This window comes from Anabrus simplex, chromosome 2 (assembly GCF_040414725.1).
Source record: "Anabrus simplex isolate iqAnaSimp1 chromosome 2, ASM4041472v1, whole genome shotgun sequence".
Classification (NCBI taxonomy): domain Eukaryota; kingdom Metazoa; phylum Arthropoda; class Insecta; order Orthoptera; family Tettigoniidae; genus Anabrus; species Anabrus simplex.
Window position 1 is genome coordinate 846313681 of NC_090266.1, and position 20194 is coordinate 846333874.

Sequence of the window (20194 nt, forward strand, 5' to 3'; positions counted from 1 at the left end):
GATCCCACATCTGTTTGCTGCCATCTGAAATTACTAGTTTTAATGTATTTTTATAGTTTTTTCATATTCGAACGTGTTGCAACGAGCGGGCGAGACAGATCAGTAAAGGGAACTCTAGCGGCACTTGTCGGAAGTATCTTGAGGATGAGTCTAGTGTGCTGTATTTTCCGGCCTTGTGTATCTCGGAGCAAAAAGACCACTGACCTAACATTAATATGAATATATATCGCACCAGATAATTCAATAGAAGATGTAGTAGAGTCAGTACTTAATGCAATAGGGAAAGTAAATACTGCGGAAGAAGTGATAATCGCGGGTGACCTCAACTGCAGGATAGACAAGCCGAACGTAAAATAAGAGTTAGTTATTCAGATCCTGAGGGATGAAGGTTTCACAATGATAAACAAAAAAGACCTTAAAACATACTTTCCTCCAAATGGCTCCAGCGCAATTGATCTTTTATTGTACAGAGGTGAAAGATTTATGATAAAGAAACAGGAAGGTCTATGGTCCTCAGGGTCAACGCTAATCAGAAAACATATACCCATCTGCACAGAAATTGAACACAAAGAGTCCCGGAAATCCCTAATCCCCGATGATAAGGGCATCACACTTTCAAGAAATATTGATGGAACGAAACTGCAAGACCACCCGAATATACAAAAAGCAAGAGCACTTGTAGCTCGAGGACAACTAAATGAAGCAGTAGTAATCGCTACAAATCTGATACAGGAAGCCGCTCTGCCTGCGAAAGAAAGGAGAGCACAAAAATTGTTTGACAGACAGCACTAAAAGACACCTTACGCGCGTTATACTCAGCCAGAAAAATGGAGGCCGCTGATTACCTGGAAGCATATGCCATCAAAAGAAGAAATTACATAAAACTTCTAATAGAAAAGCGAGCTGAATACCTGGAAGCAGAAGCCAAGAAGCTTGTAGTCGAAGCAGAAACGGACCCATTTCGGGCCCTCAAGAAAAAGCAAGAGTGTAGAGCGAGGGAAATACCAATGGAAACATGGGGAAAACACTTCTCAGCGCTTCTAAACAGGGACAGCAGAGCAAAAGATGACACCGCAATCCACTCTATCGATCCAGAACACGAAATTAGACTAACCACGGGGGAAGTACAAATGGTAATCAGCAAAGGAAAAAAGGGGAAGACAGCAGGACCGGACAACATATATGCAGAACACTTAAAAAGTACTCAAGACCACTTACTACAGCTTTGGACAGAACTATTCAACAAATGTCTAAATTTAGGCAAAATACCGGAAGTTTGGAGAACGGCAACGCTGAAGATTTTTTACAAAGGAAAAGGAGAAACTGACAACCCTGGCTCATATAGAGGTATAGCTCTAGAAAGCAATCTATACAAAGCATTTGCAACTATTGTAGCGAATCGCCTGAACAACGAAATAGACCCGTTCATACCAGAATGCCAGCTAGGCTTCCGCAAAGGAAAAAGCACGTTACAAGCCGCAGCATGCCTGAAAGAAAAAATTGAAGAGGCACTGAGGCACCCAAAAGGGAAGTACTGCGTCATCTTTGTTGACTACCAGAAGGCTTTTGATCTTATCGACAGAGATATCCTGATAGGAAAATTAAAACAAATGATTGGTGACAACACGCTCGTGAGAATCGTTGAGACCATATTAGACTACAACCTAATCCAAATTGAAGATGGAGCATCCTCATCCGGGAAAGTAATTCAAACAAATGGGGTACCCCAAAGAGACCCCCTAAGTCCGCTACTATTCAACGTAGCAACGGCAGATATCACACAAATAATGACGGACTCCCCCGAGACTACTCTAATAATGTACGGTGATGACATGGCTCTGGGATCGAGCTCAAAGGCAGAACTACAGTCGACAGTGATGAAGTTAGAAGCTTGGGCTTCAGATAACAAATTTGAAATTAACCAGGAAAAGACAGTACAGATGGTGTTCATAAAAGGTGGCAAGGCCGCCAAGGACGACGCTATATCATTAAATAATAAACCACTAGAAATAGTCAAGAAATTCAAATACGTGGGCATCACGTTCCAAACGAGCATGACATCCTTCAATAACCACGTCATAGACAGAACGACAGCAGCAATCAGAGCCATCCACAATATCAAGAATATATCTATGCTATCTCTCAACACAGCGATGACTTTATTCAAGACCACAATAACCCCAATTGTGTCATACGGAATCGAAATAATATGGGACAACCTGACAATCGGTGACTTGGAGAGGATAGAAAGGGCCAAAGCAAGGTTCCTGGAGAAGGCCCTAGGAGTAGGTAAACTGGCACCCTCCAGACTTGTTTATGTACTGGCACGGGAAACCTACTTCATTGAGGATCTACGACTCAATCTACCACTGCCATCTACCAGCTCATTCCAAGAGCTTCAGAAAAAACTTCTTAAAAAACGCGCGGAAATAGACCCCGAATTCTACGGAAATAACGCCATGATCGATCGAAACTGGACCAAACAACTTCAAGAGCAAAGACATGTCATAACAAGATATGCAATACATGGCTTCCACCACAAAATATGCGCAAAGACAAAATTCCACAATCCAACAGATGACTGCGTTTGTACCACTGCCTTCTCGATCTGCATCCGATCGGATGCAGATCGAGCAGGCAGTGGTTTGTACACGCTGTAAGGAAAAGTGCGACCACTACCATCTGCTGAAGTGGGAAAACAGAATAAAGACTCTAACAGAATACAGCAAAATGTAAATTAGCACAACAAACTTAATACTCATTCGAGTGCTCCTTATAAATATATATAACACAGGACAGTAGAGACTGTATTTGATCGTAGGCAACGGTCATGTCATTGCAGTAAAAAGGGGTGTGGCTCTCTCTCCTAGTGGCCCTTATTTGTTTGTTTTGAGGCACTTCCCTACAAGATATCCGTACGAAATTTTGGAATTTTATTCTTCAAGCAATGATGCTTGAAATAATAAAATAATATTGCCATTTTTATAATTTTTCATTGACATCTTGCCTTAAAGTGACTGGACGATAATTAATACAGTCCAACCACACCTCGCAAGAAAAGAAGAAGAATATATGACTCCGCCTTGTGTTTCGTAAATTACAAGGTGATAGAGTGGTGTTGATGAAAGAGGATAGATATAAGGTGTTGATTTTTAGTTCTCAGATTAGATATGACGTAGGGTACTATTACTGTAGATCACTGCAGTATTTTCTTTGGCAGTAGCACTTATGCTCCTTTATCTATATTATGTGGGACTATTAGTAGGCCAATTTTTTTTTTTTTTTTGCACATATCTTTAGTTCGCCAAGGTGTTCCAAGACTTTCGTATAGGATTTTGGGCAGCCTCTTTTAGCAGAATTTCTTGATAACTAATTCTGTTGGCCTCCTCGTATTGAGGTTAGATCGCTTTGTTTTCGTGAGAGTGTCATTGCAGCAAAGGACTTAAAAACATATAGCAAGGTATTGTGTTGTGTTATGCTTAAATATTTTGCGGAAATGACGCGAACTTCCTAGCATTTCACACATTTCTAGTTTATATTATATTATGTTATATTACAGATGTATAAATTAACGTCGGGTTTGAGGCGTTCGTTATCAAGTGCGTTGATAGGAAGAAGAAACCAACACCAGAAGGCCACTCAAACTATAGGAGAGGAGTTTCAGGAAATTAATATTCCTGTTCCATGGGGTCATATAGCAGGTGGGTATAGAACACTGATTTTTCCATTTTAGTGAAAAAACTGTAATTTTAAGGTATTGGCACGAAATACTGCTCTTCATATTGTTCTTGCAGGAAAGTGGTGGGGTCAAAAAGACATTCAACCAGTGGTGGGGTTGCATGGCTGGGAAAATAATGCTGGAACGTTTGATAATCTAGCTCCTCTCTTGACCATCCGTAGTTTCTTAGCATTTGACTGGCCTGGCCATGGACTTTCTTCCCATATTCCCTTAGGTAGACCATATTATTTCATGGACAGTGTATTGGTATTAAGACAGATATCAAAATATTTTAAGTGGGATAAAATATCAATTATTGGCCATTCATATGGTAGCTGTGTAGGATTTGTGTATGCTGCAGTTTTCCCTGACAGTGTTGAGAATTATGTAAGTATTGATTGTGCTAGAACATTGATGGCAAGTGAAATTGAACAAGAAGGAATGCAGCTCAGGCTTGCAAGTGATATGTTGTTGAATTTTGAAGATAAACTTGTTAACAGTAATCCCCCTTGTTATGACTATGATCACATGGTGGATCTTCTGCACATTGGCAGTCTGAAATCTGTAACAAAGGACTCTAGCAAGATACTGTTACGTCGAGGAATGCGTAAAACTGTTGGTGACACTGAATGCTACCATTTTTCTCGTGATCTTAGACTTCAGTGTCATGCTGTTGGACGATTTCCAAATGAATTCCTTCTGAAAATGGCCCCCAGAATACACTGTAATCATCTTAGTATTAGAGGACTTCAAGGACTGATAATTGGTAAAAAGGAGGATGAATATTTTAGAACTCTGAATTTAATACAAAAGTCTAGTAATAAAGTAGAGCATCATGATATAGAAGGAACTCATCATGTACACCTGAACAATGCTGAACGAGTTGCTCCCATTATAAATTCTTTTCTGCATAGTTTATATCCTCCTGAATGTTAATTTAATATATTTTGCATTTGCATCCTGGTATTATTTTAAGGTGATGTTTTGTAATGTATATATATATATATATATATAACTGCAGATATGTTTTGTACCAGTATATTAAAAGTATACATAGTTTTTCTTTATTTTAAAGTTATTGTTTTTATTGTTATTCCATCTGACTTTGACCTTTCCTAAATTATTCCAAGGCATTTCCTTCAGCCTAGTTTAATATACATGTAGAAGAGACCAAATAATTTTGTTCTTTTTAAAAGATTTATGTTCTTGCATATATTTAAACCGTATTATCTTTCCGATCATAGTTCTGTCAGATGGTTGGTCAGCGAGTCCGGTGCTGTAGTATGTAACGGTAGTAAACTAATTTCATTGCATCCAGACTGGGGGTTTCTTCAGTCAGTCGCTACTGATCTGTATTTAGGGCAGTTGTTCAGGTGGCAGATTCCCTATCTGTTGTTTTCCTAGCCTTTCCTTAAATGCTGCAAAGAAATTGGAAATTTATTGAACATTTCCCTTGGTAAGTTATTCCAATCCCTAACTCCCCTTCCTTTAAACAAATATTTGCTCCAATTTGTCCTCTTGAACTCCATCTTTATTTTCATATTGTAATCTTTCCTACTTTTGAAGACACCACTGAAACTTATTCGTCTACTGATGTCATTCCACGCCATCTCTCCACTGACAGCTTGGTACATACCCACTTATTACATTTATTATAACATACCACTTAGTTGAGCAGCTTGTCTCCTTTCTCCCAAGTCTTCCCAGCCCAAACTTTGCAACATTTTTGTAACGCTACTCATTTGTCGGAAATCACCCAGAACATCTATGTTCATCTATGTACAACACACCACAGTAGCATACAATTGTGAATATATCCCTGCACATAGGGTTGGTGTCAGGAATGATGTAAAACTGGTGCAAATCCACATCAAGTGCTGACCTCAGTAAACTGTGAAAAAAGCCGGAAAGAGAAAGAAAAATGTGCAGACTGTCAGCTAATGTTCCTGCATTTTAAGTGGTATCTGAGCTGTAACTTTTGATCCATTTGAGACAGTGGAATACTAACTGCCAGTGATACAGCCCAAAATTAATTTTTAGGATCACTGTATTGCATGAACACTAAGCGAACGGCCGCGCATGTTAATACACTATGGCTATGGAGCCAAGCTCTGCATTCAGGAGACGAGCAGGTGCGAACCTCACTGATGGCTGTCTGGAGAATGGTTTTCTGTGGTTTTCCATTTCCACTTCCAGGCGGATGCCAGTACAGTTTCTATTCATAAGCCACAGCCAATTCCTTCCACCTCCTTACCCAGTTTCATTCACCATCATTCATTTCATCTTCATTATATCCTCAACTGAGGTTCGCATCGGGAAGGGCATTGGGCTGTAAAAATTGTCATGCAGTTTTGTCCTATCCCTGACCCCATATCAGGAAAAGGGACTAAAGAGTAAATGTACACTGTATTGAACGATCAAGAGAGCCCTGGATTAACCCTTTTAAATTTAATAGTATTAGTGTAACTTTCTTCTGTGGTAATGCTGCTGCTAGATTTATGCTATTTTGCAACATTCTAACTGGGTTACAGGAAAATGCTCATATAATCCTTGATTGACAGTCAGGTCTTAAGGCATCTAGTCATCAGGAAGGTTTTTGAGCAGGTTTCATATGAATGGTCTGCCTTGAATAATGGTAGTGTGAATGTAAAAATAATAACTTACTGATATTTATGGATGTTTTGATTTGTTTTATCTTGTGGGACATGAGTTCCTTAATGGTTAGTGTGCTATGCAGGTGATGTGCTGCTTTTTATAATATAGGCTAATATTTGTCTTATCAGGCTTTTGTTACTGAAATTGACCCATATTCTTCACTTCAGGTTTTATTTTCTAGAGTAAGGAAGTAGGTTGGGTTAAACCAAATTAAGATGAAACATTTTGAGGAAGAGCATATTTTATCCCTTTCACTGTTGATTTTATTTAGTCGGAGATCACTGTCATGTTTCTGCTGTGTTCGCTTAAATAGGTTGTCATAATATACTCTGCTCTATTTTCTGCTCTCGATAAGAAATAATCTGTGAGGATCACTATTAAGCCAAAAGTATGTTTCACTTATTTGAACTGTCTGGTATGAGTTGAAGACACTGTAGTTTTTACTTTTCTTCTGGCAAAAGAAAATCGTAAATCAGAACAGGGAAATTCTAAGAAACAGTATAAGGTTGTATAAGAAGCATAGTGCTGTGTAGGTTGTGCATAAGGCATTTAGGGTCCTAACAGTCCAAGCTACGCTCTATGAGGTTATTTATTATCGTCCACCAGTATGAAATCTGGGCCCACACCATCTCGAAACAAAGGAGCATGAGGTGCAAACATCTTGTCATGATATCTGATGGCAGTCAAACATTGCTGGTTTACCTGTACAACTTTATGGAGAGGTGTTTGATTAACATATTTGTTCTCCACACCACCTCCAATCTCTTTCCATTATATTTGAGAACCAAAACCTTTTCAAGTTCTCGCCAGATGTGAATCCATTGTGAATCATTATGAAAACTGAATCGGGACTTGTTTGTAAAAAGAACGTTGGCACACTGTTCAGCTGTCCAGGTGACATGTTGTTGATTCCACTCTGGACATAGTCTTCTATGCACATACATCAGGGGTACAAATACAACCGGTCGCCAACAGTAAACAGTTTGCCTCGATGAAAGTGTTGCAGTGGCTACTGTGAGGTCAGATGCCAGCTGCTATGTAGTCCTACGGTTGAACTGTCTCACCCCATGACCAAGTAACGGTCCTCTCTTTTCAGATATCACTCTTGGCCGTCCTTGTTCTGCTGTATGGGACACATTTTCGGACTCTAAAAACTGGTGCCACATTTGAGAGAACAGGAATGCCACCCGCTGGCAGAATACAGGTGTATTATTGGCACACTTTTCCTGGATAGATTTACACCCTAGTGCTGAATCGGTAGACCTTGGCAACCTTCGAGATTCGTACTGGCAACCTTTGAAACACAAACTATGAATCGCTTATGCATCGCTGTGCGACATCTGGCGTACACTTTACGTACTAGTACTGTTGTTGTTTACACAGCAAAGCCAAACTATAGAATTCATGCTAGGAACAAGATTCGCATCGAGAAATGTTATACAATGTAATATGTGTATGTGACACAGTTGTTGGCTTAAGATAATAACGGTTTAGAAACTTCATATTGATTAATCATATTATCGATTCAATTCAGATTTCATTTCCATTCAGTTAGCAGCACTACCAGAACCGGGAGAGCTCTCTCCATACTCCTCAGCCCTGTACACAAATCTATCCAGAAAAAGTGTGCCGATAATAGTATTATTTATTTACACGTTACTACAACCTGATCATATTACGTACCACTGACGATGGGAAGGAAGTGGCCGTGGCCCTAATTAAGACACAGCCCCAATATTTGCCTGGTGTAAACTTGGGAAACTACAAAAAACAATCTTCAGGGCTGCTGACAGTGGGATTCAAACCCACTATCTCCCAAATGCAAGCTCACAGCTGCGCGCCCCTAACTGCACGACCAACTTGATTGGTGAGAAATAACAGACAAATGCACATTAAGCCATCAGGCCACTACAGCTTGTAACTGTCCAGTTTCAATTTATCCAGTCGACCTCCACTGCAGGGAGTTGTCTGTCCAGGCATCTTCTGTGTGCCATAGCTAAATGTTTAGGCAGTGAATGTAGAAGTTGGATGAATATGGCAGTACACACTATGTACACTGGCTGATAGGGGGCAATGATGTCATTGCTTTCATAGTTGTACGAAAACAAACATGCCACCTTCTGGCAGAATACAGGTGTAGTATCATTTGTTTACATGTTACTACAACCTGGTTGTATTGTGTTCAGGTGAACACTGGGGAAAGAATTTCAGTTTGTTGCTTTAATTTTGGACACTAGTGTAGGCCCTACATTAGATAGATGTTCTAGAAGATATTTGTGTGGGGTATGGTATTGTACAGAAATGAAACATGGACAATTGCTGCAGAAAGAATAGAAATAGGGCCTAATGGTCTTTGAAATGTGGTGTTATGAATGAAATTCAAAGATAGTGATGGAAAATCGAACCTGAAAATCTCAGTCATTCGAGGATGCATGTTTGGATGTCTCTGAAGAAAGGTCTCAAGATTTCTGTCTTAATCTACAAGGGTCAAGTCTTAAGTCATGGCAGCTATTTTTTTTCTCACGAACAGGAGACAACACAGAAAATCTAAGATATGCATTTGGAAATATAGGGCATGTACTTACACATAGTGCCTGAAGACCAATTCTGACTTCAGGAGATTCTCGTAGGAAAGTGACAGAACACAGGCCATTGGTAAACATTGTTTTATTATGGTATAGACAGCAAATACACAGGACTACGTACAAAGGACAGGTCTCCACTGGTTACAGACCTTCCAAATAATCACCCAAGGTTTCAACTGTGCGTTGCCAGCGGTGGGGCAGGCGCTGAATACCATTCACTGCATGTGTATTGCTGACGTGCGACACCTCTCTCCGAAATGCTGTTACGATGTCCTCTTTGTTAGCAAACCGTTGTCCACATAATGGCTTCCTGACTTTGGGGATTAGATCATAGTCACATGGGCTCAGATCAGGCGAATAAGGCGGGTGTGGAAGAACATCCCATCCCCACCGTTGTAAGAGACACTGAAGATGGCTGCTGTGTTTGCTGTCGTGTTATCGTGTAGGATTATGGCATTGTCCAAAAGATCTGGACATTTGGTTTGCACTGCACGGCGCAATTGGTACAGCAAAAAGGAATTGTAATAAACTGCATTGACAGTGTGCCCCTCACGCACTGGATGACACACAAGTACACCTTGCTTGTTGACTTCCATTTTGTGGTGCTCTTACACACGGAACTTGGGGGTATGCTTATAGACCCTCACTACATACACCATCTAGTGGCATCATACGCAAGTACATACCGTACGTTTCCAAATGCATATTTTAGATTTTCTGTGTTGTCTCCTGTTCGTGAGAAAAAAAAATAGTTGCCATGACTTATGACTCGATCTGCATATTTTGTAGCTGTGATGTGCTGGTGAGATACTTCAGTTCAGCAATATTGCTATTCCTCAAATGTAGTTCTGCCGTGATCGTAAGGAGTAGGCCATTTTGTTGTGTGATCTTAAGATATACAGGGCAATTCTAAATAACATTTCACCGAGCTTGATAGCTGCAGTCGCTTAAGTGCGGCCAGTATCCAGTAATCGGGAGATAGTGGGTTCGAGCTCCACTGTCGGCAGCCCCGAAGATGGTTTTCCGTGGTTTCCCACTTTCACACCAGGAAGGGGGGTTAGGGATTGGAATAACTTACCAAGGGAGATGTTCAATAAATTTCCAATTTCTTTGAAATCATTTAGGAAAAGGCTAGGAAAGCAACAGATAGAGAATCTGCCACCTGGGCGACTGCCCTAAATGCAGATCAGCATTAATTGATTGATTGATTGATTGCTTGGTTGATTGATTGATTGATTGAATGCCGGGGCTGTACCTTAATTAAGGCCACGGCCGCTTCCTTCCACTTCCTAGGCCTTTCCTATCACATCGTCGCCATAAGACCTATCTGTGTCTGTGCGACATAAAGCAAAAAAAAAAAAACCATTTCCGATTTGAAGTCTTATGAGAGATGTAGTACATAATTTGTGACAAGACTAATGCTAATCGACTGAACATCTCAAAAAGTTTAATCTCCACACTACCGTTCCGTGTTAGTTGTGCTGGCTTTCATTAGGTGGCGGTCCAGTCGCACAGTGGAAAATGGTGGGTGGCAGGCAGCAGAAAGTTTTGTGTTCTTGATTACCATACGAACAAGTCCGTTTTGGTGGTTCAGTGGCATTTCCAAATAAGGTTTGGACAGGACCCACCCTCTGCAAGTAGATTCGAATGTGGTATGCCTGATTTGAAGCGACAGGCTGTATTTGCAAGGGTAATCAATAGGCCATTCATTCATTGATGACTTGCCAGTGGAGTGTGCATGACTCATCTGCAAGGATTTTGCTGAAATCCACGTGCTGTGCTAGCTGAGAATTACAAATTCTTCCTCTGACAGTGTGGAGAGTGCTGCAGAAACGACTGTTAATGAAACCATATTGATTGTGGTAGCTGAAAACTCTGAAACCACCAGACTTAGCATGAACATCGTTCACTGCAGACCTGTTACAACAGTGGTAGAGGGCGGTTACCCGTGGAAATTAGTATTTAGTGATAAAGGAATATTTTACTCATCGGGGCATGTGAATAGATATACCATATGGGTTTGGGGCACAGAAAATCCCCATGTAGTTGTGCATTATAAATGTGCATGTCCTAAAGTGAATGTACAGTATTGTGCCAATGCACCTCTCAAAATTTATGGACCTTCCATTTTTTCCAGAAGCCATTGTGACACTGGTATGAACTACCTGGATTTGCTAACAGAAAGGGTTTTTCCACAGCGTGTGGAAGACGTTTCAGACCATTTTTCAGCAAGATGGTGGAGCTCTGCATTTCCAACATGCTGTTAGAGACTGCCTGAATCCCACTCTATTGCAACAATGGATTGGTCTTACAACTGACGACAACACAACATACTCATGCATTGGCTGCTACAGTCTCTGGATATCTCACAAATTTGTGTGGGGTTTTGTAAAGGACTGTGCTTTTGTACCACCACTTGTGTAGACAGTGGGTGACCTATGTGCATGCATCACAGCAGCATTTGCAGAGATTGATCCTGACATTCTAAGCAATGTATTACAGGCACTGGAGTTTTGGCTTGATGTGTGACGTGTTACATTTTCATTGCACGTTGAACTTTTGTAGTGGCATTGACAACTTATTCAGCTGCTCATCGTATATGTTCATTTTCTCTTTGCCTGTGTTTCATTAAACTGCCATTATAAGTATTGAAATTGGAAACATAATTTAGAATTGCTATGTATCTGTCACATTCTTAGCAAGACAGTATAACTCTTATCTCACATAATACGCCACCAAATGAGCGAGTCAAATATGCCCATGATTTTTTTACACATTGTGAACACAGCTAGGATATGATGGGAGGATCCAGCCGCTATTGTTAATTTGTAATCCACCCTGTGAGCAGAACACGTCATAGGAACTTTGTGAGCAGTAAAGGTAGTACGGTATATGAGATTCATACATGAATTGGGCTCTGATAGCTGGAGTAGAACAATATTTTGCTCATAGAACATTAATGTGCCCATGAATGTGGAACAATATCTGGTGTAGAGATATCTTCCATGCACATCAAACCCATGTAACTATTGGAGTAAACAGTGAAAGCTGATATTCAACCCTGACGGCTTTGGCTCGAAAATATTTGCATGTACCGGCTACATCATTCCCGTGTGAGCACTTATTTTCCAAAGCAGGCTTGCCTGTTAATGAGCAACGAAACAGGCTACATGGTGAGATAGAGAGAAAAAGCTTGTTTTTAATATAAGAGCAGTGATATATTTATGACAGTGTGTGTGTTTACTTTACAATGGCGAAAAATGAGGGTATCCTCCTATTCAATACATCATATATTCCGTCTTAGACGGAGCAAACAAATTCAGACATGTTTCGGCTCGCTTGAGCCATCTTCAGTGAAAAAAAAAAAAATTAGGGGGGGTTGGAATAATTTACATAATATAAGTTGAAAAAATGCTAAAAAACATAATGAAAGAGTGAACAAAAAACAAAAGAGAGCTTAGACGGAAAGCAAAATTAGCACAAATATACAATATTTACAACAATATGCAGAGCAAAAAACTTACTGCAACAAAATTCAGTGAAACAGGTGTTAATTTGAAATAATAATTGATACTAAAAACTGCGTTAACCTAAGAAACAAGGGAATGAGAAAACAAATGATGCAGATGGAAACAAATAATAGTAGCGCATGGTGAGGTTATGGACCTCATTGTTTACAAATTATTGGTTTAAAAATGACAAAACAGTTTGAAATTGCTGTCAAATCTAGTGGAAACCCATCACATCAAAATGGTCAGGAGGAGAGCGGGAGCAAACATTTTTGAGAGAAACCAAGCCTGAATTAACCTGCAGGCGAAAAGCCTGTGACAAGGAGAAAAAACACCATGAAATTTAAGGCTTTAGAAATAGCAGCATTCTCAATATCTTCTCAATCTAGCGGTCCCTTTCTTCATTATTGTTTCATAATGTTGGCTGGTGTTTTGCCTTATTATAGAGGGTGGTTGTCCTCTCTAGTGGCCTGGCTTTCTCAAAGTAACGGTCTCCTACTGCACACCATTAGAACTTCATTGAGGGTTTCCACTAGATTACTACAATTTACTATGCATCTGTCTTCTACCTAACACAGCTTCTCATATTTTTATATGCGGCCCTTCCGACCCCTCTATAATAAGGCAAAACACCAGCCAACATTATGAAACAATAATGAAAAAAGGGACCGCTAGATTGAGAAGATATTGAGAATGCTGCTATTTCTAAAGCCTTAAATTTCATGGTGTTTTTTCTCCTTGTCACAGGCTTTTCGCCTGCAGGTTAATTCAGGCTTGGTTTCTCTCAAAAATGTTTGCTCCCGCCCTCCTCCTGACCATTTTGATGTGATGGGTTTCCACTAGATTTGACAGCAATTTCAAACTGTTTTGTCATTTTTAAACCAATAATTTGTAAACAATGAGGTCCATAACCTCACCATGCGCTACTATTATTTGTTTCCATCTGCATCATTTGTTTTCTCATTCCCTTGTTTCTTAGGTTAACACAGTTTTTAGTATCAATTATTATTTCAAATTAACACCTGTTTCACTGAATTTTGTTGCAGTAAGTGTTTTGCTCTGCATATTGTTGTAAATATTGTATATTTGTGCTAATTTTGCTTTCCGTCTAAGCTCTCTTTTGTTTTTTGTTCACTCTTTCATTATGTTTTTTTAGCATTTTTTCAACTTATATTATGTAAATTATTCCAACCCCCCCTATTTTTTTTTTTTTTTCACTGAAGATGGCTCAAGCGAGCCGAAACATGTCTGAATTTGTTTGTTCCGTCTAAGACGGAATATATGATGTATTGAATAGGAGGATACCCTCATTTTTCGCCATTGTAAAGTGATAACCGTCAATACGGAATGATTCTAATATCTTGTAACTGTGTGTGTGTTACATTTAATTTTCTTTCTTTATCATTTATTAGGATTTCCAGCATGTTAATGTACAAAGGTCGATCAAATATAAACAGGATTCTTGTTCCTGAACATCAGCAGTTTGTAGGACTGCCCCGCGCTTCTGCTATGCTTAGGCGGGACCGCTAGGAGTGAGGAGAGCGTGCTGTTAGATATTTCCCACCGTTTCTTCAGTAACGCTCACGATGTCGGAGCAACAGGTGCACCCCTCCACTGCGCAATGCATAATTATAAAATTTCTTGCTCGTGAAGGAGTTACAGCGACGGAAATTTGCCAGAGGTTGACTGCACAGTTTGTTGATCAAACATTGTAAAGGATGCGTGTGTTCGCCTGGCATAGAAAGTTCAAGGAAGGACGAGTACGTGTGGAAAATCATTAACACGATCGCTGTCCTCAGACCAGCATTACAGACAAAAACATTCTTGCGGTTAAAGTCATTACTGATGACGATCGATGGGCGAGAATATCAGATATTGCGGATTAAGTCTGAATCAGTTGTTGGAGCTGTCAGGCAATAATCCCAAACGACCTGCAGTTCCGTAAAGTGTGTTCCAGGTGGGTCCCTTACCTTTTGACCAAAAATCTAAAGTTGAGACGTTTGGAGGTCTGTCAGAGGGTTACAGCAAGGTTTGCGGAAGAAGGTGATGCATTGTTGAGTCGGATCGTCACCTGCGACGAAACGTGGGTCCACCACTACACTCCCGAATCCAAACAAGCCAGTAAGGAGTAACGGAGGAAAGGGGAGGCAGCACCACTGAAAGCTAAGACTTGACTGTCAGCTGGCAAGATTCGTGCAACTTTTTTTTTTTTTTTTTTTTTTTTTTTTTTTTTGATCGGCGAGGCATTTTGCTGATTAATTTTTTGCTATGAGCGACGCACGATCAATGCTGCTTACTGCGAGTTGTTGAACAATGCGAGGGTTTGCATATCACCACAAAAGATAAGATCAACTGATACGACAGGTCATCCTCCTCCACGTCAATGTGCGGCCCCATACTGCAGCTCTGTCTCCAAGCTACAGGACACTGGACTATACTTGGATCATCCTTTTTACAGCCCGGACTTATCGCCCTGGGATTTCCATTTGTTTGGACTGCTTAAAGAAGCTCGAGGAGGGCATTGATTTGAAGATGACGAGAGTGTGGAAGACTTCATGCGCAACTTACTGGTGACACAACCTTGTTCTTTTTATGATGAGGGCATCAAAAAGCTGCCCATACGCTGGGACAATTGCATTTCCGAAGCAGGAAACTATGTGGGAAAAATAAATTGCAATTGCTTTATGTTTTTCAATAAATGAATTTAAATGAAAAATAAAATCACATTTATATTTGATCCCCCTTTGTACCATAATCTTGTATTTAAGTTAAAATCATTTGGAGTATATAAAGTGTGTTTGCTCAACATTTTGTTGCACGCAAGTTACCCTGCAAATGGTTCTCCGAAAGCTACGTAGAGCATAGCATGATAACATCTGACTCAAGAAGCTTGTGGGAGTCTGTGGTAGGGTGGGAAAATGTATCGAACTAGTCTCGTGCACATACAACCCTAAGAGCAACAACAAATGCCAACTGATTGGTTTTGCTGGGATTAAATCAGACTGTAACCCTGAGCTTAGGAGGTGAGTTTCTAAACTACTGCTCTACACTTTTGTGTAACATAACAATATCTTGACCTGAGTGGTGTTGCGTGTTTATAGCTTTCAAATCTTGCTCCATTTCACCAAGATTCTTCCTTGGTTAATGTGATTTATTTTTATATTTTATGTTTTTAAATTGATTTTGGAATAATGGCTCTAATTTAATATCTGGAAGGTGAAGTAATTATTTGTAATGTTGTCTCTTAGAAGTGTCTATCTTCAGCTCAGAGGCTGGTTTTGTTTCAAGAAACTGATACAACATTGAAGAACATACTTCAGTAGAGTATCAGTGAAGATCATTTTACTTTGATAATAAATGCAAAAGTAAAAATTTGGCTAATTCACTGAATATTTGTCAAAAATGGAGCTGCCAGCTTGTAGAGTAATTCTCTTGATAACTTAGAGGCCCTAAACATTCCTCATGGTTTTCCGTGGTTTCCCATTTTCACACCAGGCAAATGCTGGGGCTGTACCTTAATTAAGGCCACGGCCGCTTCCTTCCAATTCCTAGGCCTTTCCTATCCCATCGTCGCCATAAGACCTATCTGTGTCGGCGCGACGTAAAGCCCCTAGCAAAAAAAAAAAAAAAAAAAAAAAAACATTCCTCACCTGATGACTTATGATCAGAAGCTTATGTTTTAACTCCATGAATCCTATTCTCCTCCTCTGGAAATACATGTATGTTGAAAGTGACATCCGTTTTTGCATGTCGCTATGAAGGGTTAACAACTACTACAGGCTGCTACACTTTGCTGCTTTGTTTTCTGGTGGTGTAAGCACATTGTGAAAGATGTCCTGTAGTGTGCTCCACAGAAAGGAGTCAGGTTGGGATACCAGGCTGGCCAGTTTATGTATCCTCCATGTGCAATGCAGCATTCATCAAATTTCAGTCAGGTGTTACTGTCCTGATAATTAATAGCTTTGTTCATGCAGCAAAGCTGTGATAGTTTGTGATTTCTACCAGTGCGCATGCATGAATTATGAACAGTTGGAAACGGTTTCAGATTCTTTCCTGTACGAACAGTCACATAGTAGTAAATATTGCCGTCAGATGTCAGCATCATTATCAATTAATTTGAATTGGATTATGTTGAGGTTTGATAAATTGATTGAGGTTGTGTTCTACTGAATGTAATATTTTGTCATAAATATACCACTTATTTGGACCTAAAAGAAGGAGCATTTGTGCGCAACATCCAGCATACGAATAAAACAACTTATTTTGAAGTACATTCTATGGATTTTTACAGGATAGTATTAATAACTCTTTTATATATGAAAGATCAGTGTCAATAATACGATGCAAAGAATGAACAAATATTATTTTATTTATAATACAATTTTTACAGAAGAACGAAAGAATTTTTGATTCTTTGAGACACGTGAACAAATAGTGATATTGGTCATGGTCACACAACACTAAACTTTTAGTAGACCTATTCAGTGTAGGGTCGATAGAAATGTGGAATATGAAGAAATTCTGGGAGTTCTTAGCAATGAAAATGAATAGAGAGTTTAATGTGAAAGATTCCTCAGCCAACTGTGAAATTGAATTGCGTGTAATAGAAAGGAATAATAAGAAATACATAGACAATATTAATAAACCATGGAGGGGTTGGAAGACCTTTGAGTATGCGAAGGAAATGGACAACATTTTTCAGAAGAAACTGAATATTTACGCTGAACTACTCTTATCAACCACCACAACTGCCCATCTGGTAACGCAAAATGTGAGGCATCCTCTGTAGCAGTTGATGGTCCTAAACTGGCTGTAGCAAATCAAACCAAAAATAGTCATTCAGTAAGTTCAGATAGAAAGAAATATAGAGTCGATGTGCTAGGGAAAATTAGACAAAAGAGTTTAAAATATCAGAAGGATAGGTGAGATTTTGAGTAATCTAAATTCGAAAGAAAAATGGAATTGGAAGACAAGAAATAGGAAGAAAAGAAAAGGAATGATCTCATTGAGGAGAGGAATAACATCCTGAATCAGCTGTTAGAGAACAATATAAATGTAGCTTCCACAGTTGAACATATGTGATGTGTTTATGTACAATTTAAGATTTATATTTCTGATACCCATTAAATGTAAAATCCATGTGACAACTAAATCTGATCAAAGTATATTATCTCATCTCTGTTGTCTCTATTCTCAACTCCTACGAACTCTACCTCCTCTAGAGTAATTGGCACCTCTTAACCTAATACCAATATAAATGGTCCGTTACTGGACATTATTAATTTTCCAGCGAACTCATTCCTGGTTGCCAGCGTTTTGCCCCAGTGTGCTAAGTTGGGCTCATTAGTTGGTAAATAGCACACCCACCAAGACTCATGGCTAGTGCATACCGTGGAGGCCACTGCGTAGGCTACTTGGAGCCACCGGCAGTGCCAATGCACTATGAAAGACTTTGTCTCATTACCAAAAATTGATGCCTGCCTGGCCATCAGATGATATAGATGTTGATTCCCATAGGGAACCTGAAATATGTCCCGAATGAGTAAATTTATAATACCAATATAAATAGTCTGTTATTGGACATTATAAATTTTCCAGCTAACTCATACCTGGTTGCCACCGTTTCGCCCCAGTGTACTAAGTTGGGCTCATCAGTTGGTAAATAGCACTCCCACCAAGGCGCATGGCTAGTGCATACCGTGGAGGCCATTGCGTAGGCTACTTGGAGTCACCGGCAGCCTCATTCGGGTGGGTGGGGATATGTGTGGTCATGTTCTGTCAAAGTGCTTCTAACGCATTAAAAATATGAAGCAAAGTTTAAACTGATAGAGGGCAAAGAGACAAAACCTTTTGTATGCTTTGCTCTAGTCTTTGAAAATTGTGAAGTTATGCAGGTGCACTGTCCTGTTTAATGGGGAGATATTAATGATGTTAGAATCCTTATGTTATTAGGTACAGGAGCAAATATTTCTATTGTCAGATGAATTCATAAACAAACTGACAAAATTAGGAAAAAGCATACAGTCCCTTGCCATATTTTTAGATGCACCTGATTTGTTTCTTAAAGTTCATTTGTTTCTGGGGTCTGGTTTTGTAAACTGGTTCATCTATCATTGTGTAATGGTTTGAATATTGTAAAACAGCTATTACTGAATAAAGTGAGCTTATGTGTTGTGCAGTATCATTCATGTGAGAGCTGATTATTGATGAAAATGTACCAGTTGCGGTCTTGAGATCAGCAAGAGCTGACGTGTTTGAACTGTGAGTGAATTATTAACTTCTAATCTTCTTGGTTTCCTGGTTTATTTACAATCTGTAGCCTCTAATGATAAAGTTTTCTGATTACTGAAAGATTTTTAGATACAATGTTGTTTGTCATCAGTCTATAGACTGGTTTGATGCAGATCTCCATGCCACTCTATCCTGTGCAAACCATTTCATTTCTATGTAACTATTGCATCCCACATCTGCTCTTATCTGCTTGTCATATTCATACCTTAGTCTACCCCTACCGTTCTTACTGCCCACACTTCCTTCAAAAACCAACTGAACAAGTCCTAGGTGTCTTAAGATGTATTATATCATTCTATCTCTTCTTCTCATCAAATTTAGCCAAATCAATCTTGTCTCACCAATTCAATTTAGTATCACTTCATTCGTGATTCGATCTGTCCATCTTGCCTTCAGCATTATTCTGTAACGCTACATTTCAGAAACTTCTATTCTCTCTCTTTCTGAGCTAGTTATCGTCCATGTTTCACTTTCATACAATGCCACGCTCCAGATGAAAGTCTTCAGAAACATCATTCTAATTCCTCTATCAATGTTTGAGTGAGCAAATTTCTTTTCTTAAGAAAGCTCTTCCTTGCTTGTGCTACTCTGCATTTTATGTTGCCCTTACTTCTGCCATCATTAGTTATTTTACTACCCAAGTAAAAATATTCATCTACTCCCTTTAAGACTTCATTTCCTAATCTAATATTTCCTGCATCACCTGCCTTCGTTCGACTGCACTCCATTACTTTTGTTTTGGACTTAATTTGTTTTCATCTTGTACTCATTACCCAAGACTTCGTCCATAGCATTCAGCAGCTTCTCGAGATCTTCTGCAGTCTCAGATAAAATAATATCATTGGCAAATCTGAAGGTTTTGATTTCCTCTCCTTGGATTTTGATTCCCTTTTGAAATTCCTCTTTGTTTTCCTTTACTGCCTGTTCTATGTAGACATTGAAAAGAGGGGGGGGGGGACAAACTGCAGCCTTGCTTCACTCCTTTCTGGATTGCTGCTTCTTTTTCAAAGGCCTCTATTCTTATCACTGCAGACTGATTTTTATACAGATTGTAGATAATTCTTTGCTTCACGTGTTCCTACAATTCTTCTGAAGCCAAATTGATCTTCTCCCAACTCAGATTCAACCTGTCTTTCCATTCTTCTGTAAATAATACGTGTTAAAATTTTGCAGGCATGAGATACTAAACTAATGGTGTGGTAGTTTTCACCCTTGTCAGCACTGGCTTTCTTGGGAATAGGTATAACAGCATTCTGTTGAAAATCAGATGGCACTTCTCCTGTCTCATACATCTAGCACACCTAAATGGAATAACCTTGCCATGCTGATTTCTCCTAAGGCAGGCAGTAATTCAGAGGGAATGTCATCAATTCGAGGTGCATTGTTCATATTTAGGTTTCTCACAGCTCTGTCAATTTCTGACCTCAAAACTGGGT

At 39.5% G+C, this 20194-nt stretch overlaps 1 protein-coding gene across 2 annotated transcripts in view; it reads left to right on the forward strand.

Moving 5' to 3' along the window:
- Window positions 1-2655: 2655 nt before the first annotated feature.
- The window catches only part of LOC136864506 (probable serine hydrolase), a 46996-nt gene continuing 29457 nt past the window's right edge, over window positions 2656-20194 (forward strand). Inside the window, exons 1-3 of one of the 2 annotated variants that reach the window (XM_067141565.2) lie at window positions 2656-3460; window positions 3560-3701; window positions 3795-4786. In XM_067141565.2, the coding sequence (XP_066997666.2) occupies window positions 3560-3701; window positions 3795-4654 (1002 nt within the window). In that variant the 5' untranslated portion in view covers window positions 2656-3460 and the 3' untranslated portion in view covers window positions 4655-4786. Of the gene's footprint in view, window positions 3461-3559; window positions 3702-3794; window positions 4787-20194 lie in introns of those variants that run through there. The other variant, XM_067141566.2, reaches the window with a different exon arrangement.